Below are 26204 nucleotides of genomic sequence, written 5' to 3'. Positions count from 1 at the left end.
TCCTAGAACTGCACCTACGGTATCATCAAAACCAAGCACGGCTCCTGTGGCTCCAGCACTGCAGACAAGCATCAAATACAGCCCTGGTGTGCTAAGGCATTCCTTACCTCCACACACCCTACGTGTGGCTGTGTAAGAGGATCAGTGAGAGGTGAAAAACATCCAGAAAATTGCAGCTTCTACTTCTCTCTCTCGACAGAGAAAAGGCTCAAATCCAAGTCAACTGCCTCAGCAGAGGACCTGATGTCCTGCTGGACCTACTTGTGTTCAGAATGCACACACTGCTCATCTTGCTTGAAATGACCTGGGAGAAAGAGCAAAATAACAGGAGACTCTGCACGTTTCTTCTACAAAAGAATTGAGAAGTGAGTGAGCAAAGCCAAATCAGAGACTATTAGTCTGAAACCCACAGAATTCAGCCTGCATGGTTTTCCATTTACTTGCTGTTTAAAAAATCCAAATCCAAGTCCTTACTAGACTTAACAGTTGCGCCCGCCTTTCCCCTTCACTCCTGGTAACTGCCCTGTCCATTTCTGGACATTTTGGGTGGGGATAACATGAGATCAGAGAGTTCTTCCATCAAAAAGAGTTTGCAAAAGCAAATGAAGGCTGATGGACACTGGGTTATTTCTCTGTTGGCTTCCAGGATGAACGCAACCTTGATGCCACAAGGCTTGTGGTCTGTGATCATCCCTCTCAGGCCCACACCACCAAAACTGGACTTTTTGTTAGCAAGCACTCGATGAAATAACAAACTGATGCTCTAAAGCACATGCACGTGTTGGGGCTCTGCTCTCTGCACATCTTCTACACTCTCCCTCACGAATGCAAACAACCTTCGTGCCATGTTACTGGGATCAGAGACTCTGCATTTGCTGGCTTCTTGCACTGGCCCTCTGCAGAAAGCAGAGTCCACGAAACGTTGGCACGCAACCACTGGCAGGCACAGACAAGTGGAACAACAGACTCCAAACAGCCACAACTACATTTTTGTTAACATGCCTTAATCCAGGAGCCCCTACCCCTACCACCTGTATTCCAGCAGCAAGCCTGTACCGAAGTTTAAGTACCATTTCTGATAGGTATTGAAACAAGTCAGTAGCTATGATATCCAAATCAGCATTTTTGTAGCAACCTCACTTATTTTAACAAAAGTCAGAAAGAGAGAGCCTGGACGACTTATTTAGAGGAAAGTCATAATCTTTAACTGTCACTGGCTCTCACAAGTACAGAATGCGAACACAACATTTGAACAGCTGTTTTCTCTAAAATAGCTGAATATTATGGCCCCTTTTTGAGTCTGATTACTATTTGGATGAATTGGTAAGAAACAGCCTTACGTAAAAGATGTAAAAAAAATGTTACTTTTCAGCCATAGACCTGAAAATGTTGTTACAGTACTTGACTGACATGAGATAAATGAAGGTAAATGATTTTTTTCCCTCTTTTCTTTTCTTTTTTTTTTTTTTTTTTTAATTTTAGAAGCCAGTGTGCTGGCTGGATTGTGACTGCTTTGGTTTGTATTCTTTCTGTAATGTAGTCAAGGAGAGTGAAAGCAAGTTGAATTCAACACAATACGTAATTCTAAATAAACATTTTGCTTGTGTTCAGCCAGCAATGAAAGAAAGTAGGTCCAGAGATTTAAAAAAACAAAAAAACACCACAGAAAACAATGGAACAAAGCCTGGTCCTACAAAAATGTTGAATTTGGAGCAAACACCATGCAGAATTTTACCACAGTGCAATGCAGGTATTTATTAGTTCTCTTGCTGTTCATAAATCTTTGAGACAAGGACTGGACTTAAAATAAAGTATGTCTTTTTTTTTTTTTTTAAAGCACCTGAAGCAAATCTGGAGAGTATCTTTTAAAAATATTTTATAATGACAAATCATTCCATTATAATACTTGCCAATACACACTCTGCATGTTATCTATCACAAAAGGGTATTTGCAGAACATAATGAGAAAAGAAGCAAGTTCATTTCTAGTCTGTTCAGGTTTTCCAATCTTGTTCATCAGTGACGTTTCCAACCATTAACCATTTTCCTGTACAGCAGTAAACAACATGACTCACCTCTTTATCTTCTTCTCTTCCTCCCAGAGGGGGAACTGTGGAACGCATTGTTTTGGTCATTTCATATACATGCGCATTGCAACTGTGCTTTTATGCTAGACAAGGCAAAGAAACACATCTTGCAGGTGGAACAGGAGGCTGAGAGTGCTGTATTTAAGCTCTTGGGAGTGCCTTTTGCATTCTGGGATGACCTCTAGGAAAGTCTTGTTTCGCAAACAGGAGCATTATTTTACTGCAGATGCTGCTGTTGGGCCCGAGATACGCAAGCAGTCAAATCTATCACCCCGCGATCTTTTAGCTACCTTGGACCCAGGCCACAGGTCAACTAGAAGTACTAAGGCACTGAACTTACTGTAGAATTGAATGCCAAAACCAGTGTGAAATGGGAGGAAGTGTTTGCTATGATCCTGTTCTATGCTGCTAAATTTCATAAAAGGCAAAGTTTCCAAAGCAAAGTTTAGAATGCTCTATCACTGCAGTGTAAATGAGGGCAGTGTTAGAATGGGGCAGGCTTTAAATTAACCACCCGTGACAGAATGCATTAATTGCAGGTCATAATAGGACTGCATATCAGTAATAAATCAAAGTGTGTTCCTGTGCTTTAGTTGAGCAACCATAAATGGGTATTTCCAAATAGCAGTAGTTGTATCACATTTGTGAATTCATCACACTTTTCTATCAAGAAAACCTATAACCAGGTTCAGCTTCACCCCGCCGTTCTTTATCCAACAGGTTCTCTCATCTCGTGTTATTTATAGGAGCTGTTCACATAGTTAGATTTTGTTAGACTTCAGTATAAGCTGCTTGCTGCTAGCTTTCTAACCCATATCCTCCCTTTGGGTCAGTGAGAGAGCACATATGCATGACTCCACGCATCAGATCTAATGATAACAATTATCTTCATTTTACTCCTTTTCCCTCCCTTGCCACTACCACATTCAGAAGACACTGATAGCACAAGGCGAACCACGGCAATTGCTGCAGACATCCAGGAGACCAAATATGAATTTCTGCTTGGCTACTGACAGGAAACCACACATCAGTGCTACTAAATAATATATATATATATAAAAAATACAGTATCTAAGTTTTATGATAAAAGTCCTACTAAGTGTAGAATACTGAACACTACTTTCTGCTACATGTGTTAGTAGTTTTCGTTTGGTTAACTTCTCTTTCTTTGCTGAGAATTGAGAGCTGATACCAACACTTGTTGGCTAAAGCTTATTACATACAGAGGGTTTCTTGAACATTAGCCAGACCATGCAGTGTTTGAAAGCAGAAGGAACTGCTTCTTCTTCAAATGAGGCATTGGCTGTATCCATCTGAAGCAGTACCTAATGTTTCCTAAATTTTAGGCCATGGCGAAAATCCTTGATCCGTGATTCCATTAGGGTATTCACTATTTTCTTGTAGGTCAATACACCGAATTCAGAAGCTGTTTGAGAACTTCTCACACCAATTGTGCTTCCCCTAATTCCTTGTACTTAAAGCAATTTACCATTCTGGAGGGCTCCTTCAGGAGGAATGCAGCAGCTTCAGTAGAAACAATGGAAAGGTTCCTCCAGCCTGAAAGACAATCCCATGACAGATGTTCCAGATATCGATATATTAGCTGCAGCCCCCACTGACACCACTGAGTTTCTGATCACTAGCCACAGAAAAGAAGCAAAATGAAGTATACTCGTGAACAAAGAGTAAAAGCAGACAATTCAAAATGTAACGTATCTAAAAATCAAGTCTGACATACGGTGGTAGCATACCAGATCCTCCATGCATCCTTTAGCAAGCAAGGTTCTATTCTCCTTTAGTGAGTTCAGAATAGTACAGTCCATAAGACCTTGTTGTATGACGGAGGTAATGTTTCCTCCTGGTTGGGAGTGAAAATGTGAGAGTGAAAGCACAGACTACTTGGTCATGACCAACTACGAGGTCCCCAACTGAAGCTGGAGATTATGCGTGTGATACGACGGGTGTTTATGTTCAACCAAAGGTGAGTATGAAAATCTTGGGATTTTCATCATTGCAAAGAACCAGGGAAGTTGATTGCACGTCGCACAGTATGGCCTTTGTGCAACGCATCTGAGAGCACAGGCACAACTCAGTGGTGGGTGAAGTTTCAAAGAGCATTTCAGCGGCCTTGAGATGAATCTACAGTCACAAGAATTGTTCACTTTCTGCAAAGTACAGATTATGCTAATTCTCATGGCATTGCTTGCTCAAAAGATGCTAAGACTGCCAAAATGTTTGAAAAGAACACAACTGGAAGAAGAGGCGTTATATGCATGAAATAGAACAAGAATCTTTTTTATTCTATACAAAGAATGACTGAGTTTTTACACGTAAATTTTGATGTGCAAACGTAAATAGCATAACTGTTCGTACTGAATCATATCTGAATTGAGAATTTATCTGAGAAAGTCACTTTAAAAAAAACGCATTCTTCACCTATAATTTTAACTTGGGAAGACTTTTATAAAGGGTGTCTATTTTTAATACAATGCAAGTTTTCACTGTTGAGGAACAGGTGGTTCTGTCTCCATGCATATTAATTTGCATTATAAAACAATGTCATTTCTTTAGAAGAGGTAAAAGCAGAGCTACAAACTGTCAATTTTCTCTTCTGCTGGGAACAATCACTTTAGAAGGCATATTCACTGTGAGGTACTTATATATGAATCTTCCTGACAAGCATCTCCACTGGAGAAAAAGGGCTGTCAGAAGACCTCCCATTGCCACATACCAGAACACCTCACGGGGAAGAATCTCCTTCAAAAGGGAGGTAGAACTGTGCCCTCAAAAAACACAGGTGTACACAAAGAGCTAGCCTGGAGAACAGTAAGTACAGTGCAAATTTGTTTTACGTGTGACTTCACCAGTTTTGCAGAAAAGCAGCAACTGTATGGCAGACAGCACTGGAAAAGAGAGCTAGCCCGTTGCTCTATTCTCAATGCCCTACTTCCTCACAGGTTCTCCAAAAAGATAATAAAGAGCAAAAAGAAAAAGATCTCCTTTGTAAATGGCAGAGCACCCTGCCAAGAGAGCCTGCTTCTGCTCCAGCCCAAGTTTCTTAACACAGGAAACACTGCCATATGGTCTCTTTAAACGTGGACATCTCAAGTAGGACATCTCTAAGAACAATCATTTTAAGAAGAAATTGACTGTCACAGTAACTGTATGGCTGTGCAGCCAGTGGAATATTGCTGTTTCTTAAGTGACCTTCAAGGACTTGTGCTTTGAATACGATATAAAGTTCAAATCATGTTTGTTCTGACGGCAGAGCTGTTTCCTAAAGTCCTCCCATTTTTAAACTTGTCAAAGAAGAGATGCAGTTTTATACTTCCATCTTATTCTTTTTTTTTTTTTTTTCCCTCTCTAAAATCCTTGGTAAATCATTCAGGCACTACAAGCAGCAGACTTGACATGAAGACAAGATTAAAGAAAATGTCAAGATACTTGCATAAGGGAGAACATTTTCTTCACCAGCAAGTTTCTTACAGCAGCAAAAAAGCAACTACTAAAAGCTAGTAAAGAGACATTCTATGCACAATTGAAAATGCCCAGGATTGAGAGCTCCTCCCTGCTGTGTTTCTTGTGCACTGAGATTTTCTCACATCATTTCAAGTAGAGACTTGGAAAAAGAGAAGCTTCCTTCTCAACTGCTAGCAGTATGAATTCAAATGAACGTTTAAAGCTCACTTTGATTAAATCCATGAACCATGAGAAGTTTAGTGTTGCTTTTTTTTCCAGTTGTTCCACTTTATGTTCTATCTCGCTTAGCAGATGTTGTGAATACAAGAAAGAAAAGGCACATGATTGAAAAGAGAACTACACAGATGTAAGTATTCAAAAAGCCACTGTTGAAAAAACAATATTTTTATGGGTTATAGTTGGTTTGAGGTTGTTGTTTTTTTTTGCCATATTATCACATTAGATTAATGTTTTATGCATCACCTTTAAAATTTTACATGATTTGGTTTCTCAGTGACTTGAAAGAGAAGGAAAAATAATTCTGAAGTGTCAGTAATTGTCTGCACCAAAGTTTGCAACAAACAGCACATCAAAGAAGAAAAAGTTACGACACTGCTGAGGCTCCAGAGTGCATTCCATTTTCTGAGGAGGATTTGGCTTGATGCAGGGCAGCCTGAATTCTGAAATGTGTTCTCGTTTCCATGGAGTAATTCTTGTAGTTATGTCTAAAACAAAAGCAGATTCACTCTGATGAATATATATATATTTAAATATTTTCAAGTTATCTTTATATTATTGTTCTAAGCAAAACAACTGTAGACAGCAAAAAGCCTTTTCTTCACAAGCTCCTTTGTTGCCTACTGTAAAATACAAGGCATGTGTTTCTAGCCAAACAATGTAGCTCTTTGTTCTTTATTTGTAGTTCTACTGTCTGGCAATTACCAAAAAAAATATAGCTTAATAAGAAATTGAATCTGTTCCACTCAATCAAAATATTGAGTCCATATTAAATATCCATAACATCCACTTAGTTTGCATTCAGAAATTAGGTGTTTTTTTCACTCCCAAAGTATGACTGACAAATTTGAACACATATTTTCATTATTTTTTTCCTCATTTTAATAAGATGAGGAATGTGTGCTAACAGCAAGGATTTAAACATTTTGCAGCAGTGATATGAACCTTTGGTAAGTATGGTAAGGACAGGAATGAGACTGACAACCACTGATAACTGCTAGGCAATGTAGAATGAACATTGTATTTCTAGATTATTAAAAAGCTGAAAAAATTTGTAATTCAAAGATGAAGTTTTAAATTGCCTACATTTGGTACAGTGGTAAAAAGAAAGATTTATATTTCAGTGATACCTTTTATTCTGAATACCTATAGTTGTCTACAAGCTACTTGCCAAACCACAATAAAAGAATTTAAGAAACATAAGAGAAATAACACCTAGGGAAAAAAAAAAAAATCCAAGACTTCCAAAGCAACAGAGGTGGGATCTGCTGTTCCCAGGACCACAGGGAAAATGCAGACCTTACCGGGAACCAACATTTCAATTCCTGAATAATGGAAACACAATCTAGATACCAATGAGGATTAGACCATGCTAATATTCTTTTAGTGGATACCATCATCTTCACAGAAACGTTACATCAAGTATTAAGCAGTCCATATATTTTAAAAGCTTTTCAGCTCAGAATTCATAATTCAAATCAGTCATGGAGGCAAGCATCTGCCACTGTGGCAGTGTCAGTCTCTGCAAAAACAAGGGACTCCTCACCCATCCTACACCAGCTTAGAATTTTATGTATGCAGTACTCAAGAGGCTGGCTGAGTCGTGGAAATGAATGGGTTGTGCTGCATGCTGATCTGAAACACTTTGGAGATTTTGCTGAAAACTAAGTAGATTTTGTCATGCAGATATTAAAAAATGCCTCTTGTATTTCTCATCAGCAGGCTGATATTCTTGCTTATTGCTTATGGTAATACAAATAGAAATGTTTCCATGCATGATCAAGCCAAAACTGTTTATTATCTCATTCCACTCCTTCTCTGAGAGTTGAAACATTCAAGCCAGCAGCAATACGTGGATTTAGGTCAAGTAAATCAAGCATCATGCACAAGCAGAGCTCTCATCTCCACTCCTGCCAACAGCAAGCATAATTTTGCAATCCTGAAATCCACCACAGACAATGCCTTCTCCCCCTAGTGGCTGAAAAGACACTCAGCATTTTTATCTGAAGGCTTATAAACCTCTGTATTCTGATCAAGTATATATAATGCTATACATAATGCTAAAGGTTGTACTTTTTAGTGACGAATTGAAATAAGACAGCCCCCCCCCCTTTTTTCCCACATTTCCATGAGTTTTTTGAGCATAACAAGCCCGAGTATTAGCCTTTCAAACACTGGGTAACGAGATTTTTAAGAGCTGCTATCTGCTGTGCCCTTCTTTAAGCCAACATCTTCCCTTGAGAGGGGATCTGAGCCACACAAGCTGCCAGGTGAAAGGTGGGAAGGCTGAGCAGGGACTGGAAGCTGTACCAGACAGAGTGAGAAGCTCAGAAGCAGTAATTTCTAGGCTTCTTTTTAAGATTTGAGCAAAGAAACTGAGGATTTGAGGCAAGGCGTGCTTTGAGGAATGTGAAATTGACTGTAACAATTTCCATTGCGTTTTGCTAATGCAATTTTTGCTATTCCTAATAACTTCCATGAGTCCACAGAGAATCAGGCTCATGAGCACAGGAGATTAAGAGCTGCAATATTTTAATTTTTGTGTTGACAGGCTTTTGGCATCAGCTTCAGCAGGCTGATTCACCATTCATACATGTTGGACTGACTTGGACAAAAGCTCAACAGAAAAAACTCTCTGCGACTTCTTTGGAAGTTGGGGCCAGAGATCAGTTTTGTAGCAACACACCTGCAGCACGGGCTGGTGTGATGCTGTGCACTTGGAAACGTGCAACATCTGGCCTCATTCAGCAGATTTCTGCCTCATGAAGGCAGAGAGGTGAACTGCCCTGCTGCAGGATGCCTGAGGGAGATGAAGGTTGTTTGGTTTGGACTGCCTTTTTTTTTTTTTTTCCCTTCCCCCCCCCCCCCCAGAAATCTTGGCAAAATTCTATTTTGTTGATTTTATAATAAAGAACATACATGATCCAGTCCAACTATTCCTGATAAACCTACTTGGATAGAAACATCAATCACAACAAAAATAGCAATGGCAGGTGTTTCAGCTGTCTTTCAGATGCGGACGAAAGAACACAAAGATAAATGAAAACTGAAACATCATCTTCAGTGTATTTCATCAAGGAAAAAACCAGCACTCTTAGCTATCAATCTGAGTAATATTATTTCAGCCCTAACACAGAGCTTTGATTTCATCTAATACATCTTCTATGAATAAATAAATAGACTACAAAGATAATTACATTTAGTTACACATGGATTATTCCTTATGGAAGCCCTTGACATTCATATCAAGATCTTTAAAATTATTTTTGTTCTTATCAGAATGGATTGGTAACTCACAGACTGAACGATCAGATAGTGTCTACTACCTGAAAAGGCCCCAGCCAAAACTAGGGCATGTCTGCTCCTGCTGAATAAAGGAAACGATGAGTTTGTGCGGTATTATCATGTCTGCTTCCTACCCATCAGTAAAATAACATACTGACCCGTCAACAAAGACTTTTAAATTGCTTACTTTGCTCTTTCCAGTAGTTTTACTGCTTCTTCTCTTCTATCCTGGTCCAGGTACAGTAACGCAAGCTCCAACAATGCATTTGGAATTAGATAATGGTCATATTTTATCTTCTTCTCACTACATTGGAAAAGAGAGAGCCTCAAGATCTTGAAATGATATATTATTTCCTTCATTTAAGAGCTCCAAAAACAAATAAATAGGAGATTAGCTAAGATCAGAAAGAGCAATCAATCTTTATCACAACACCTGTTGTGTTCTCTACCCAAAGCTACCTACCAGGCTATTAAAAGTTTACTTTACATAACTATCCTATACAATATATCTCAGGATTTAAAAAATATTCCCTTTATTATGAGGGAATTATTAGAAAAGGTGACAATATTATGAGCTCTATCTGTATGAACTGAGAAAAAGAAATCCCATTCACTGCACAATGTATAGAATTTCCATTTCGTGCTGCCATCTGTTGCTGTAGACTGCGTTTGCTTCTCTGAGCATAGCTTCTTCATGAATGGTGAGAGGAGAAGAGGGAAAAAAGCAGCAGTATCTCAAAAAATTTTATGCATGTATAGCCCACAAAGAAGAAAAAATCTCTTAGTAAAAAGTACAGAATTACACTTCCTCCTTACATGGCTAACAATACTGGCAATCAAAATTGTGATATAGAAACAAATGAAATAAATACTAGAGATACTGTATTCCTCCCCTTTGTATTTGTATTCAGGTTGTAGTTACTTGACAGTTACTGAGAAATTCAAGAGTTCTCCTGCACACCAGGTATGACAACTTACTTTAAGTAGATGTAATTAAAATGGCCTTCTGCCTCTGCAATCTTGCCCAAATGCTTGAGGCATAAACCCTTTAACAGTTTTATCACGCACTGGTCATCTGCTAGCAATTCTGTAGCTGCAAGATGAAGCAAATGGCACATTTTAGAAAACTTTAGAGCACTGGAGACTTTCTTCCTAGCGGAGAAACTTGCACAGGTAGGTGTGAGTAAAATCTCTTTACTGGAACACAAGACAGAAGGAACTGAATGATCCATTAAGTTCATTAAGAGCAGTTTCCTGCTATCACAGACAAACTTGTATCACGAAATACTATCTAATAGGAATTTCTGCAAAATGTATGATACCACATCTTGAGCTATTGAATTTCAGCTTATCTCTACTACCTTTACCTAATTCTTCCTCTGCCACCCCAGCTGATAAAATGCTGACACATTCTACATGGAACAGTTGTTCCCCTTTGGACTGTGCTGTTGGAGGTCTTGATCCAATTGCAGTCACTTGTATTGCTAAATCCAAAAGAAACATCTATATATAATGTATCACCAAAGCAAAACTGAGGGAAGATGCCCAAAGACTATACAGCACACTACCTTAGAAGGAACAGGAAAGAGGGCAAAAGGTGACACACTGAGTATGTGCCCGGTCAGATGTCTCAAGGCCACAGAAGAGTTATTTCGTAAGAAAAACAAAAAGCAGATCAGTTATCTCTCCTGGACATCTGTTCCATGAACATGTTCATATGCATGCATCTCCTCTCCTTCTAATACAGCCTAAAAACTGCTCCCAACTGCATAAAAAATCCAAAACATTTATAAACCTACCCTAGACACAACTGTGCATATCAGATTTGCATTTCTAGATGTTATTTCCATTAACAGATTAACATCTTATTGGTGTAACACTGTCACGTGGTACTGTTGGTGTGTTTAAAATATATTGCACTTTTCAATTATGTGTCCTCAGAGTGTTCTGCAAACATGAATCAGCTTCCACAAATGCCTGCAATCCACAAATGCCTGCAAAAAGTTAGTCTTGTTCACTATTTACCAACTAAAAAAAAAAAAAAAGAATAGTGAAATAATTCACTTATCCAAAATAAAGTAGCAAAATGTGTGACAAAAAGAGAAACAGTCAAATGACTTCTACTAAGACGTCACTTTCAGTGAAAATATTTTTCTGTCTGTTCTCAAACAATTAAAAAAGAGACAGCTTTAGCCATTTCTTCAAGCAACTCTTTCAACTCTAGAAGAATACTTGTGTAACAATGTGCACAGGAAGACCAGGTTCTAGAAAAGACTGCAATGCAGTGACTTAACCCACATTCCTTTGTCAAGATGGGATTGATCCTTTTGCAGGAAGGTGGTATGTAATAATAAGATCAACTGTTTAGTAAGGGGAGACTTAGTGATTGCAGAGACTGGCTGCACTTCTCTAAGAATTTTGGGAAGATTGGCAAGAAATAAATGGCAATTCAACTTTCTTATGGATGGCTAACTAACAGACTGACAAAAGATGTGGTAGCAAAGCCTGTTCCAGGTCCATATTAACTCCTTTCTTATGCTCCTTTATAGCGCAAAGGAAGCCCATCCCTGATATCTCAGCTTTCAACACACAAATATCACTCAAGTCCACTCCAAGGACACTCCCAATATCACTCCAAGGTCATGTCGTAAAAATTGACAGCACTTTTAGAACAGAAGACAGTCATCTCTTCCTCTTTATCCTTCAAAACTGAAATACGGTATCTAAGGATAACAAAGCTTCATGATCTAAGTAATCGAGTCAATTCATATGCTGATTTTGATCTACCAAAATAAACAGTCCTTAATACATGTCATAAACTATTCCTAATACACATCTGTGGGCGGAAAATAGCTTGCTACTATTGTAAGTTATTGCTATGATAAAAGAGGAAAATTAGTCCTATCTGCGCAAACAGTTTATGGCTTCATAATCTACCTTCCTCCTATGATCAGATTAACTTTCCTAACAAGTGTCTCTCTTTATTCACAGATATTATCTTTAGCTATTGCACCGTAAAATACCTGCTTAAACCATATCACTGATTACCTGGACTTCTTGCCAATGCTTCTTCTGCTTCAATTAAAGTCTCTAACATGCCTTCTGTTAGGTTGGGACATTGTCCAATTACAGCATAGCCATTCCAGATATACATCATTTCCTAAGGTCAGGGAGAGAAGACAGCATTGTTAATTACAGTGCTGGATAAACACAGCTATCAAATACTAGTTATCTCTGTATGATGAAAAAGTTACTGATTCCTTTGCTAAAAACTCAGTTCATCTAAACATATTTTCATTGCAAATGGAAGGTAGCTACATTGTTTGTCAGAACAAATTAGTCCTGGAAAACAATTGAAGAGCCATTTACTGCATTTTGACATTCCGACAAACAGGAACTTCTTTCATAATTCAACTGTTCTTAGGGTAACTTTAACTAAAAACTATTGTTTTAATTCCTGGTTGTTATTAGGGTTCTCCCTTAGAGTACATCACCAGACCAAATGTATTGAAGTGGCAACTGCCAAGAGCAATTGCAAAGCTAATGATGCCAGTTTCTATAGTATTTCCCATTGGTCCTCATGACAAGTTTTTTGTTTTTATGACCTAATCTGAATTTGATAATTTAGAGCTTTTTAAGTTTATGTACAGAATAGCTGCAACAATACAGAAAATAGATGACTTCTGGAGCTACTGTGCAACAAGATATTGGGCTAGAATAGATGAAATGATGTTAATCACTATTAAATGATGTTAATGTTAACTGGTGGTGAACTTACTGTAGTTCAACAGTTCTAGTGTAAATTTATTACCATGGCTTAGATTCACAAGTACTCAAACTACATTTATTCTAGGCTAAATATTTAAGACTTCTCTCCTCTCAGTAAGTCCCTTCACATTGAAAAGAAAAATCCTAAAATGGGATTCTGCACCCATTCCACATCCTGAGTGCTTTCAGCTGTTCAGCTGCGGCATCTGCTGCCTCAGAAATGCAACTGCAGCAGAAACAAAGACTGCAGTGTCCCCACTACCCCAAGGAAAGCCTTCAGCACAGAAACCCGCTTTGTTAAAACGCCATTAGAATAGCCCAACCAAACTCCAGGTGTGTATATTTATTGACTCTCTACAATTTCTGAAACCTGAAAGGCAAACCAAAAAAATCTCATCATTTCCTCTCATTTCAGGCTCATGACTTGGTTGAAAGTGGCCACCAGTGAATACCCACGCTGTGCTGTACCTTATCTGCAGGAGACTATGTTTGTTCAAGCAGCAGTGTGTCACATAACCAGCTGGTGGGCTGAGAAATGACTACTCACTGGTGTCTCCAAGAGGATCTCCTTGCTCAGGCATTTTCTTAAGGAGTATTTACTAATTATCCATCTGTTTCTCAGATAAAACAGCTCAAGGCACTGCACATGTTAATGCCACTGAACTTAGCAAACCTGTGGAGTCAAAATCTTTTATGTTCTTTTACTTGGTCTTTGCAGACAGATTTTTGTAAGTGCACCATGTGCTAGGCAATGGGGGCCTTATACAGTTGATCTTACCTGGCAACTGGGAACTAGCCAGCACTACAGGCAAAAAATAAATAAATAAAAATAACTGTATGCAATAGCTCTCTGGAGTATCTAAAGAGACTTGGCTATGTTTCATCCTACCACCCCGAGCTGCTTTGAAGAGCACCACATTGCAAACATTCAGGGGCACATTAAGGAATCGCTTACACAGAGCCCCCAGTTCTAGCATTGGTTTCTTGATTTTTTTCTACTCTTTTGTACCTCAAAGTCTTCTTTTAATAGTCTTAGTAACTGACACATGACAGAAGAGACCAAGGGCAAAGTTCCTCAACAGGTAATTAAAAAATACTGATAGGAGCATGCTAGTCCATAGCTAGAATGAGTTACACATGCAACACATTTATGTGTCACAAACAACTGGCTTAGTTCCCTGTGGCTGCTGCATGCCCCAGTTTTACAGCATTCCTTGCATTCATTTGGCTTTGTTTTGGGAACATTCCAGTCTCTTGCAGAGGTTTTACCTTAGAAACACGGAAAGATAGTATTCTAATTATTTTGTTTTTGTTTCAATAAATTAAAAAAAATGTAATGGGTAGGGGGCAGGGGGGCAGAATATTTCTAACTTACCAAAGGCGGAACAGGTAAAGGAACAGGGTTTGAAGAAAGATATCGTCGAGCTTTCCGAATGGCAAACTTTTCTGTAGGCAGTGATTTCCCTGCAATTTTCAGTTTCAAGCTGGGAACAATCCTGAAAGTTAAAAAAAAAGAAAAAAAAAAGTAAGGAAAAAAAGTAAGGAGTTTTTCCTCTATGAATGTCTGGGAAAACAATATTCAAACTCTAAAAAATAAAAATAAAAAAATCTAAGTGAAGAGAACTTTAAAAAGCTGCTACACACCCAGCTATTGCTGTCTCTAGGGAAGCAGATCAATACATATTCACAAAAGCTGTCTTTATGTAGGACATACATATCTCTTTTAAGCTTCCACTTTAATCAAGCAGCAGAAATAAGGACTCTTCCCCACCCAAATGAATAAATTAGGTGAGGCACCTAACTTATAAATGGCCCATCTTCACAGACTGAGAAAGAGGCAAGCTTGGCTTTTGTCAGTGTTCCTCGCATTCTCCCAAAGACCAAACTGATTCCCTTTGCAATGGATCTCAAATCCAATGAAATCTGCTTTTAATAATTATGTAAGATATGGAAGACCTGAGAAGTATCAATATATTTTAAGCACATTAAAAAGTGATATTGAAATTTTATAGACACATTCTCAGAAAAACAAAGTAATTAATTTTGTTTGGCCCAGCAAAATTTAGGCTTTTTTTGAGCTTGATCATTAGAAATATATTAAATTACTGGGTCAATAATGCAAATATTTACTTGCACATGTAACTCTTTAATATTGGTCCCAGACTCAAAGCCCAAAAATCAAATTGTAATGATTTAGTCTCCATTAGCTGTTACAGGCATCCATCTTGTAACGTAATCCATTAAGGCTTTCAGATCTTACATGCCATTTTGGTCAAAGGAAACAATTGAAAAAGAATGTGAATGGTACATGCAACTACACCAGCTACTGTATGGCTGACAGAACTAATACCTGTCTCTAAAGTATTTCCAGGCCAGTAGAAATCTCCTGTCTGAATTCAGGGTCTTTTTAGTCTAAGGGTAGTGTTTCATTCTTCGATTTCTTACCAATTCCAATGCTATTTGTGCAGATCTTCCAGACTGCACAATGAGTAATTCTGCCTCTTTTCCATATATACCGTGACTAGATATGAAACTGTTATTAACTGAGAGTTACCAAATTTTACCTAAATAATTCAACTTCGTTGTCTCCAAAAGGACTGCAGTCACCAGGTCCAAACATACTGAGATAAGCAGCTTTCATGTAAATATAGGTAGCCTGCAAATGCAATCAAGAATATCTGTACAGAGAAATGAATTTACAGCATCACCATTATTGATTTAAAGAACAAAACAACAACAAAGAGGAAGAACTTGCTGCTTTTGCTCACAAATAGAAATAATCTTATGAAATTTTAGTCAGGAGATAAGTATTTTAAAAAATAGGGTAATTTTTTTTAAATCTTGAATGCCTTTGTTTTCTTTATCAGCTCATGTTCACATTCCAAGAACAAGCGTACAACTATGTATCATGCTTGTATAAAATAAATTTTTGTATTACTCTCATGAATACACACTGGAAATCTTATGAAAAGGTTGGAGAAAAAAAAAATAAACAAACCATATGTTTTATGTGTCCAGTCACAACTTAGTAGCATATCTCAAATATTAAGTTCTAGAAAAAGCACAATAGTTTTTAAAAGGCTTCATTATTTCAGATTATGAAATGTACTGACTTCACAGGGACTTGTGAGCAATTATATATTCAGCAACCAAGGAAAGCAAAGCAGCAGAGGACATTGCAATATTTGGAACAGCAGAAAATGACAGTTGTGAGTTCTTGAGCTGTCTTAAAGACTGCTTTAAGGAGTCTACATTAAGCATAAGTTTCAGGAGTTTTCAGTCAAAGCTTAAAATATTTTTCCTATCTATTTATAGCAGAATGTAACAGTCCATTTATGTGGACATTATTTACTTTGTTCATGTAGTTAGTATTTTGCTCCTATTAGGTTGTACTTGCAATAGGTTACCTATTGATAAGAAGCACCTTTGCTGCCTCTAGGCCTGTGCAATAAACTAAAGAACTCTACATAAAGTTTAAAAGGACATATATTAATATTAATCCTACAGCATTTCAGGATATTAAAGCTTCTAGTTGGGTACTGGTCCACCACTAAACAAAAGTCCTGTGGGAGCTATTCAGACCAATGCATCTGGCTGAGAGTGTTGCTGGAATACTCAGGGGCATGAATCCCTGCTCCAGATTTTATCCAACTGGAAGCATTGTGAGAGCTACTCTCCGGCTGTTTGGACCTTATGTCAGCTTTGGTTGCACTTGGCCAATATATACCATGTGCAGTAGAAAAAAACAGAGATAACACCTCCTTATCCACCCAGAGTGATCACACTGAGGAGAAACAAACCAGTGAACACCAGTTAACCCCACCCACCCACTCACCAGACTTTAAAGCCTGACAGATTTTCCTGTGGTTCAAGTGAAGGCGAAGGGAAGAAGTCTACCAGGGTTCTGAACTTGAGAACTTCTCCCTTTCAGATGCACAGGGCAAGCTGCATTGCTTCTAGTTGTATTTATTATCCTAGAGGCACCATCATGGCTAATCTCACTCATCACCAGAAGAGCTTGTAATGTTAAGAAAGAAATGACAACTTGCCACTAACTGCAATGTGTTGACAAAACAACCAGTTAATCCACAGCAGAACATCTCTAACAGTCTGTTCTTCATCTACAAACGAGGCCCAAAAGGTTTCCATTTACCTACAATCTGTTCAGATTCAAATGTTCACAATTCACATTGTTTTGAAAAAGCCACAGCATACCTGTATTTGTTTTAAAATTTTCACCCAGCTCACAGATACCAAAAGTCAACTCTATTTGATTAAAAGTTAATAGATAATACAGGGCCTTACACCTGTCATTAAATATTTCCTTCTTGTTCTGCTCAACTTACCTTTGACCAAGTGTTTTCTTTGCTTAGCAGATCTGCATAAAAGAATGCCATCTTCCACTGGCGCTTGTAGGTGAAGCACCACATGAGCTCCCAGTAACACATGTGATGAAACTGCTTCCAGTACTGCTGAGCCTCGCAGCATTCTTCATACCTACTAACTGCCTGAACACAGAGATTTCCGAACACTGCCTTAATCACATGTAAATGAATGTACAACAAAGCTGTAACAGACATTTGGTCTTCATGATCTGCTTCCATAGCTCCTGCAGTTTCCAAATTAAAAACAGCCTAGTATTTCCCAAGATTATGTCTGCTGGCTTCACATAAGAGTTCCTTGGCTCCACAGTAGTCCTGGGGTTAGCAAGTTTACCCCTGCAACAGAGCTCCCCATTCTTGGAAGTTTTATGGAAGTCCTAAGTCTAAGTACAGGCAAAATGAATGCATGTACCTAGGGAAACTGGGAATCTAAAGTCAGAGGACAGATGCTCAGCTGACAGTTGTCATAGCTCCAAAAACTTCAAGGGAGCTACAGCACTGCACATCAGCTGATACTGTGTCTCGTAGTATTTTTGACGTGTATTCTGCAACACCCTAATTCTTGCAAGTCTCGTATGACTCTCCATTCAGACTTAAGGCAAATGATTACCATGGGATGTTGGTAAAGGTACAACTCACTTCAGGGTAGGAAAGACAATGACAAAACTGTGTCATTAATAGTGGTGGATTAGGTTATCACCAGGAATCAAGGGTAATGACATGAGCTGGTGAAACAAGCTGGTCAAAATAGTTTTCAAAATTCCTACTTGTATTCATGAGCTATAAATTACATACAGGCCAGAGACACAGGAAGCATTAACTAAAACAGAAACGTTGTTCCTGTAGGAGTTTTCCTGAAGCTTTTGAGGCTTATTTTTTCCAAGAGCAAGTGGATTACTTACCGCATCAATATTACCCTTCAGTGTTTCTATCCTGCCTGCAAAAAACAGGAATATGGCTCCCTGTAATAAATAATAATAAAAATACAAGTATTCTTTAACAGTTTTCAAGCTGACCATACAGTCTAGATCTTTGTTATTTGGCAGGGAAACATTAAACAATCATACCAATCTGAATTATGATTGATTTTACCTTTGGATAGCGAGCCAAGTAAGGTTTAAGCAGCCTTTCTGCCTCCTCAACATTTCCTTTTCCTGTCCCTAAAATACATAATAATGCAAGTAATAAAAACAGTAAAAAACAAAAACAAAAACAAAAAACACACACACATACAAAACACAAAAACCAGGAGGGCAAAGTACTGATTAGCCATCCTCATCTGGCCGATACGGAAGTTCCTCTGTCTGTTAAGTTGGGTATAAATACAGTTTCACTAAGCAAGCAAGCAGGAAGATTCAAACAACATTGTGCTTAGTGACTTGAAAACTCATTTATGAGTAAACCAACACACTTTGAAAAAGCTCTAACAGTAGATGACTGGGAAGTATATTCTTTCAGAGAGAAGCTATCAACTCTAAAAAAAGATAGAGATGAGCAAAGTATTCAGGAACTCATCTCACTTACAGCCATGATTTCAGCTTCCCAGTTAATACACCTGATTAGAGAAGAAAGATTTAGTTCTCATGACTTCTTTTGCTACCCCCATTTTCTCCTTTCTTATGCATTAAACAAACCTCCATCTTGTAGATTAAGATACTCTCTTTGGTTATGATGACTACTGTAAAATCACCCCAAAATGACGTATATTTAATCTGATTGTGAACAAGTATTTCACCAACAAATAGGTGTTGAAACCATCTTTTTCCCCTTTGTCTCCCACAAGAACTAATCAAATCCAAGAGTTATATAAACAATCTTACCTAACACAAAGGTCATGAAAGTATGATAGCAAAGCAACAGCATGGTACACAGCACCGACCTAAAGCTGTATGATGACGCTCCTTCTTGAAGCTGCAGCAGACCATGCTCCTGTGCAAACAAAAGCGAGAAGGACAAAGTATTAGAAAAGAACTAAAGCAATTTTTTGATATATATATATATATTTACCCTTTGCAGTGTCATCTATAGATTGCTCACTCTCAAATTTCCAAAATACACTGATGTAAATTACTTGTATAGCAATCAGAGAGATTATATTAACAGTTTTTTATGGAGTAACTGCTTCATCTCTGGAAAACATTCTGAGACAGAGCAGCAATTTGTGATTTATTACTTGGTTAACGTAAGAGAATGTGAAACAACTTATCACCATCACCAAAGTGCTGCTAAACAACATTTCAATAATGAAAAAAGCACGGTTTTAAAATGCCTGGCAAATAATATTGATCGTCTTTGCGCAGTGTGCCCGTGTTTGTTGTTATTCACTGCAGAAGCAGGTTAAAGACATCAAGAGAACCATATCTGCAACTAGCAGGGCAAAGGATAGCAGTGCAAAAGGATGTCTGTAAGTATGTCAACAAAAGAAGCCTTGCAATGGTGTTGGCCCTCTACCAGAGGTGGAAAAAATATCACGGAAAGAAGAATGTTCCTATTCTCTTTGGGAAGAACTACAGCGATCGAGTATCGTGCTGTATTCATATTCGAAGGGAGAACTAAGGATTCAAGCTCCTAAGACAACAGTATTTACCGATCCCTTTTAGGACTGGTTCCCTGGTATCAATGGTAAGAATATAAACATGCAAACATACCAACCATGAGATCTGCTTCCTAGTAAACACACACAGTAAGACGTTCACTTTGTGCTGGGGAAAATTCCATTTAAAAGTTGCACTACAACTGCAATGGAAAACTACTGGAACAAGATGTATACAACTATAAAGACATCCATTCAAACCAGCTACACTATAAATAGGGACCCTGAGGGATGTCTCTGGAGCCACTGCAGAAGGTATCACAGGGAGCACTCAGTGCATGATCTCAACACAGATTTTCATCTTTTGTGTGTTCCTGCCCATGGAAAGGTATTACACTACATGAACTTTACCATTTACTGTACAAACCCTAAAGCCTGTAACCATATTCTAATTTTGATCATACATTTATGTTTTTACTTAACTAGTGTTTTTTTTTTTTTTGTTTTTTTTTTTTTTTTTTAATGTAAATACAGTTATTTTGAGTTTTAATAAATCTTTATTTATTTATTACTGTTATGGGGAAAGTAACACGTACCATTAACACACACACCTTCAAGAGAATTAGCATGACATCTAGCCTGGATAAAATAATGAAAATACTGACTTGTACATCACTTCAGAAGAAATTTAAAAGATAGGAAAATCATAACTGAAAATCAATGACTTTATGGAAAGCAAGCACTCTTGAAATAAAGCCAACTTCATTTTCCGCTGAAAGCAGAAGTTTGATTGATACAAATAACTAACAAAATATGATGCACTCAGCTCCTTCCACCTGCTCAAGTGAAAACCACAAATACTTGGATTTTTTTTTTAAAAAGTAACACTGTTGTACTGCAAGGTAGAAGACAAAACATTTTGTGGAATGAATTTGGCAGAAAAAAAAAAAATCAAAGTAGACTTCCAAAGTAGATTTTTTCAAATGAAAAATCTTCAGGACGGATATTTTACTGAGTCTTTACAGACGTTTACATCAGTAAAAGACCTTACAGTGTTAGATATCGTCCAGTTAGTATAAAAATACAGGTAAAATAGCTGCTGCTCATATTTGTGAATAGCACTAAGAATGACAGAGAAACAAACTGTATTATTTATATAAAACAATTTACTTGTCAAGTTGATCTCACTGATGTATTTTAGTCCAAAAAATGTATTTTAAGATAGCCAAACACAATATTATCGTCTGTATAAACCAGGAAGGCAGCCCATATCCACCCCATCTGGGACAGCATCTGGGAAAGCTGTAACCGTGAAGAAAATCGATTAAGAAATTGCTCATTCTTTATGAAAGACAGCTGCAAATCTGGCATACATCAGCCTAAATTCTTAAACTGAGTAGTTACACAGGTATGGGAAGCTCACTGAGCAAGTTAGTTCACTGCCATGTCTAGAATCCTATTTTGTCCCACACAGGTAATTAAAGACTGCTTACAGTTCACTCTGCTACTGGAATACCCCAAACTTTCTATATTAAAATAACAATATAATCAGTAAACACAGTCTGAACAAAAGAAATCTAGAAGCAGTTATTACTAGTATTGCAATGCTTGCTTGTAGAGAAGGCTGCAACAAAGCTGCTTCTCCCGAAAACACTCTTGCAAACTGCTGTTGTTATGGCAAGATCTCCAAAGTGGGATGACAAAGGGCATTCATGAGAAGCACCTTTTAGCTACCATGTCCAACCAGACAGACTCCCTAGGCTCCCTTTGTGGCTGGTAGAGATAGATTTACTCCTGGAAGGAACAATTCAGCACAGAAGCCCAAGTCAGACACTCTGATTCACCTTTTTTAAGCACCTACTCTTACTCCACAGGGAGCCTAAAGAAATTAGCCAGCAAACCTAATCAGGTAGGTGAGGTGTCATGAGTTGGACAATGCTATTACACCCACATGATCCTCAGTGGGGATCAGCTGAGGATCTCAGCACCAAATCACAGGCTGCTACTATTTGAGCCTCTGTGAACAAATTATACTCACTGGTGCCAGTCAGTATAATTGAGAACATTGCACCTAATTGTTAGGACGCACCTTTTAACACCTGTAAATACCTCCCACACCTATGCCACTGGTGACAGGAGCTATGACAAACCACCAGGATGTGCTTCCAAACAAAGTCTATTGCTACAATATAAAGCAGATGTCAAGGTAACAAGTAGTAGCAATTTCTCTAAAATACCTAAATGACAGTAACACAAGAGGCAGGTTACCATAAAGAGCATAAGGTATAACACAGAGGAGGAAGAGACACACTTTTCTTACAGACAAATGTCATGATCCAATGCAGTATCCCTTACCTTTCTATGCAAGTTGCTCAGAACATCCTATGCCCTTTTAATTCCCTATACTGTCACTTCATGACAAGGAAAAGCAATATCCCATTGATGTGATCCTTGTTCCAAGACATCCAATATTCTCTCATTCAGGTGTCCCACACAAGCAGTGGGGGATTCCCACAGTGAATGAGGTGCAAACAAGGACAATGCTCAAAACCATCATTAGACAGCATACAGGCTGGTTCCTATCTATTTCAGCTGTGACTGACTAAAATCCATTTCATTTTCTGAAGTGAAAGCTCTTCAATTATATTTTAAATCATTCTTGTTTAATTACAGATCTTTACAAAGGAAGCAAAACAAGGTCACTGTTCATGTCCCGTGACTTGATCACATTACTGCAGGTGTAGCGAGTAGGATGAATAATAGCTTTTATGAAGAACTAATTAAACCAGTAGCCTGGGCACTTGAATGTATTAAATAACTTCAGTTTAAAATTTGCAGGAGAACAAAATGCAAATCAAAAAGATGCTTCTTCAGAAACTGGAACTCAATTTATTACAAATTGAGACATCAAAAATATTCCTCAGCTCAGCTGCTTTGGGAAAAAGTGTCCTCCCACATCAGAAAGTATAACTTGAAAGAAGTTGGTTCTATCTGAAAATTCTTCTGCCTTCCCCAGAAATCATGCTGTCAGCTGACCCTCTGACAAGCTGCACTTAACTTATGGTGGGCCCATGTCAAACTTTTCTACAGCTTAGCACCACAAAATTTGTAGCGTTCTATAAACTAAGAATGACTGTACATGTCAGCCTGAGGAGTCTTGTGATCTCACACCAGAAGTTAGTCACCATTAAGCACAAAAAGTCTAGATGGGACACATTCTGCACCCGCTGCCCAGAGTGGATGAGGCCTGCCTCCCCTGTTAGTGGCCTAGCCAACGCATGATATACATGTATACCTCAACCCACAGAAAATTTCTTATGAAATCAGGTGAAATCCCATGCCTTGAATCTCAATGTCCAAATGCAGGATCTATGCCATGGAACACAAATCAGCCCTTAGTTTGACCAACGATACCAGGAGAAAGGAGCTCAGACAGTGAGCATGGCACAATTGGCACTTCTTGGAGCGGAAGGGAACGAGGGTGGCCTCAGGCTACTTTTATACTTTCTTGATCTTATCCTTCCTACTATTCTGGGACGCCAGACTGCTATTAAGTTGATCATGCTGTCCCCAGTGCCCACGAATGACTGAGGAAGTAATGCAGCTTTGGGCACATCCTCAGTAACTAGCAGACATGACATGTCTGTGAAAAGGAGAGTTGCTAGGGGCAAGTCTGCCAGCTTCAAGGCAGATTAGTTTTGTGGAAGATATCTTAATACAATTGTATATCCACTTCTAATACACACACGATCCACACTAAAAGCAAACTGTCTTCGAGTGAAATATAACTCTTCTGGGTAAATCATAAGCAGCTCAAGGCTCTCTTGGCTTTTGCACAGCCTGATGCTCACCACAAGCATTTAAATGAAAAGACTATGTGGTCAAACACTGATGTACTCAAAATTCCTTTTCCTCTGGATGGTGTGCAGCATATGACACACACACTTTCTCTCTTCTCTTCTCTTCTGTTACTTTCACCTTCAAGCCTCTTGTCTGTACTGCAGAGGACAGATTCCTTCTGCAAGCTTTGGAAAAGCACCACTGGAAGGGATTATGAATGTAATTGCAATCTTGCTTTTCACTTTGGGCATCTAGTTTCAAATTGTCAAATGCAGAAAGACTTTTCTGGGATGTTAAAATAAATGACCATCAATGAACTTTGATTAAAATGCTTAAAATGCACCTTTTTATGGTGTGCAGATACCATGTTTTTGCTTAAATTTATGCTAATCTAGGTCATGCTTCAGTCAGTTATTGAAAAACTGGAACAGGAGCTGACTCATCAACACAAATAGCAGCCCACTCATAGCCATACAACAAACCCCAGGGCCAATGGAAAAGAACAGAAATTCTATTAGAGAGAAAATTTTCATCTGCAGTAATAGAATGAGAGTTCAATTCTGAGTATTCTCAGAATTCTGCTGGTACACGAATTGCCCTTACATTTTCTAGGAGAATATTTTGCTTTAGATGCATTTTGTTTTCATAACTGACAGGTGGAACTACTTGATTTTTGCCTCTACTGCCTGTGAAACAGCTCCTGGTCAAGCTCCCAGACATTTCCAAGTTCTAATCCATGCCCTTGCAATAGCTCCTTGCTTTTAAACATGACATTTTATTTAAGATCTAACATCCCTCCAATAAACTAATGAAGTGGCAATGACATTCACCCACGTCACCTACAAGTGCAGCTCTGATTAAAGAAACATTTTTCTCCTTGAAACTTGTTTTGAAAATATAAAACATTATAAAAAAGAGTTGAGTTTTAACTTGTTTACACTTTTGTTTGATGTCCCACAAACACAGCATTTATCTTACCCAGAATTTATGAAATAAGCATAACTGGTAGTTCAGGTTAAGCGAACCTTAATGTTTTTTTAATCCAAGAACCCAAATTTTGATTGAATCTCATAGTCTGGTGGTGGAATGGGAAATAAGGACAGGTACAAGGTATCAAGGCCAAGATTAAAAAAACAAACAAAAACAAAAACACTAACTAATTAGCCACAGTTTATTATCCTATTTTGAAACAATGTATCCATAAAATACTAACACAGAGAGATTACTTTCTGGATACTTTCTGTGCCTCTGCCCGACGGACAGAGTAAGTCAGGTTTGTGCAAGCTTACTGGTGCTTCGTTGCTAAACAACTGGCCTTAAACTGCATGCACAGGCAACACAGGTCAGACTTGTAACTCTCTGGGGAAAAAAAAGCACTTATTCTTTAGGCAAAGAAGATTTAGGTGCCCACAGAAATCATTAAAGACATGGAGAAAAATAAATCAAATGAAACTGGAAGTCTTTTTTTTCCAACTGGATGTCATGCAGGAACCTCTCAGGGTCATTTGGATACTCTAACAACCGCAACTATCAAGTAAGATAATTTATAACAGGCTAAGAATATGATTTGGGCTATGACCTTCTAAGCACAAGCATACATCAAAAGACCAGTAACTAAAAATAATTTAAAAAAAAACAAAACCTGACTTTGTCAATACCATTGTATTAGCCATTGTCTTGTATCATGTTTCAAAAGTGTATTATCATTGAAAAACGATATCACAACCTTTAAAGTGTAATAGTTCAGACAAAAATATAAAGGAACACCGGACTGTATGAAAACAGTGTCAGCAACGCACATGCTGTGATACTAATCAGTGTGTTTCAGAGAGTTACAGTTAATGAGAGGAGGAAGAAACTCCTCTCTCTCTCTCAGTCTGAAAGAAATGTACCAAAAATATTTATTTCACCTTTACCTTGTTTCCAGAAAACCCAACAAACTCCAGCAATCTCAGAATCCGTGCAGGAAACATAGACAATGTCTATAGAAAGAAATGCAACAGTTATGCAGTTACACACTTTCATACCACCAGCCATCCTGTGGTTTGCTACAGAGGACATCCTGTGCCCCTTGTTTTTCTGACCAGAACACAAGCACTGGCAGCAAACAGTGTCCTGAACATCATCCCAGGCTCCACTCATGCATCCTGCCCCACCAACTGTCCTGCCAACAGCCAACTCCCTGTCCTTGGTTGCTCCCTCAGTGCTGATTAAATAGTAAATAGATTAAATAGTAAATGGAAGTCAACGAGCACCGGCATCTTCTGCTCCTGAGCAAGGCTTCTCCCAGCCCTTATCCCCATGGTTCCCTTCTCATGAGGCTACAACCCACCCCTGTGTGCCTCCCAGCACTGGTCACAGGGCTAACCTAGATCACCTCCACTGGCAGCTGGGCACGGGCACTTTGCTATATCATCAAAGAACATGTCCTTAGCCTGTGTCAGACAAGAAAATTGCTCAATTTATAATTTCTCCATCAGGATGTGCACATGGGCCTGCACACACACAACGGTATTGGCATGTTATGGGTAGCAGTCTCTTTATTTCTATAGTGTATAACTATCTGCCGGTGTTAGATCAGAGACTGGGATCCTGCAGGTATCAACACACACA

The 26204-nt window shown here is 38.4% G+C and overlaps 1 protein-coding gene across 4 annotated transcripts in view; it reads right to left on the bottom strand.

The window, feature by feature from the left end:
* Positions 1-4366: 4366 nt before the first annotated feature.
* TTC39A (tetratricopeptide repeat domain 39A) overlaps positions 4367-26204 on the bottom strand; it is a 50343-nt gene continuing 28505 nt past the window's right edge. For all 4 annotated transcript variants that reach the window (XM_068690194.1, XM_068690193.1, XM_068690192.1 and 1 more), the window contains 11 exons: positions 25508-25573; positions 19039-19147; positions 18311-18378; positions 18121-18180; positions 17183-17344; positions 15401-15492; positions 14212-14332; positions 12117-12228; positions 10047-10161; positions 9256-9372; positions 4367-6271 (listed from right to left, as the gene is read on the bottom strand). In XM_068690194.1, coding sequence (XP_068546295.1) covers positions 6151-6271; positions 9256-9372; positions 10047-10161; positions 12117-12228; positions 14212-14332; positions 15401-15492; positions 17183-17344; positions 18121-18180; positions 18311-18378; positions 19039-19147; positions 25508-25573 — 1143 coding nt within the window. In that variant the 3' untranslated portion in view covers positions 4367-6150. The remainder of the gene's footprint in view (positions 6272-9255; positions 9373-10046; positions 10162-12116; positions 12229-14211; positions 14333-15400; positions 15493-17182; positions 17345-18120; positions 18181-18310; positions 18379-19038; positions 19148-25507; positions 25574-26204) is intronic.

This window comes from Anas acuta, chromosome 8 (genome assembly GCF_963932015.1).
Source record: "Anas acuta chromosome 8, bAnaAcu1.1, whole genome shotgun sequence".
Lineage (NCBI taxonomy): Eukaryota > Metazoa > Chordata > Aves > Anseriformes > Anatidae > Anas > Anas acuta.
The sequence above is the reverse complement of the archived record's forward strand: the minus strand, read 5'-3'. Positions and strand labels throughout refer to the sequence as shown.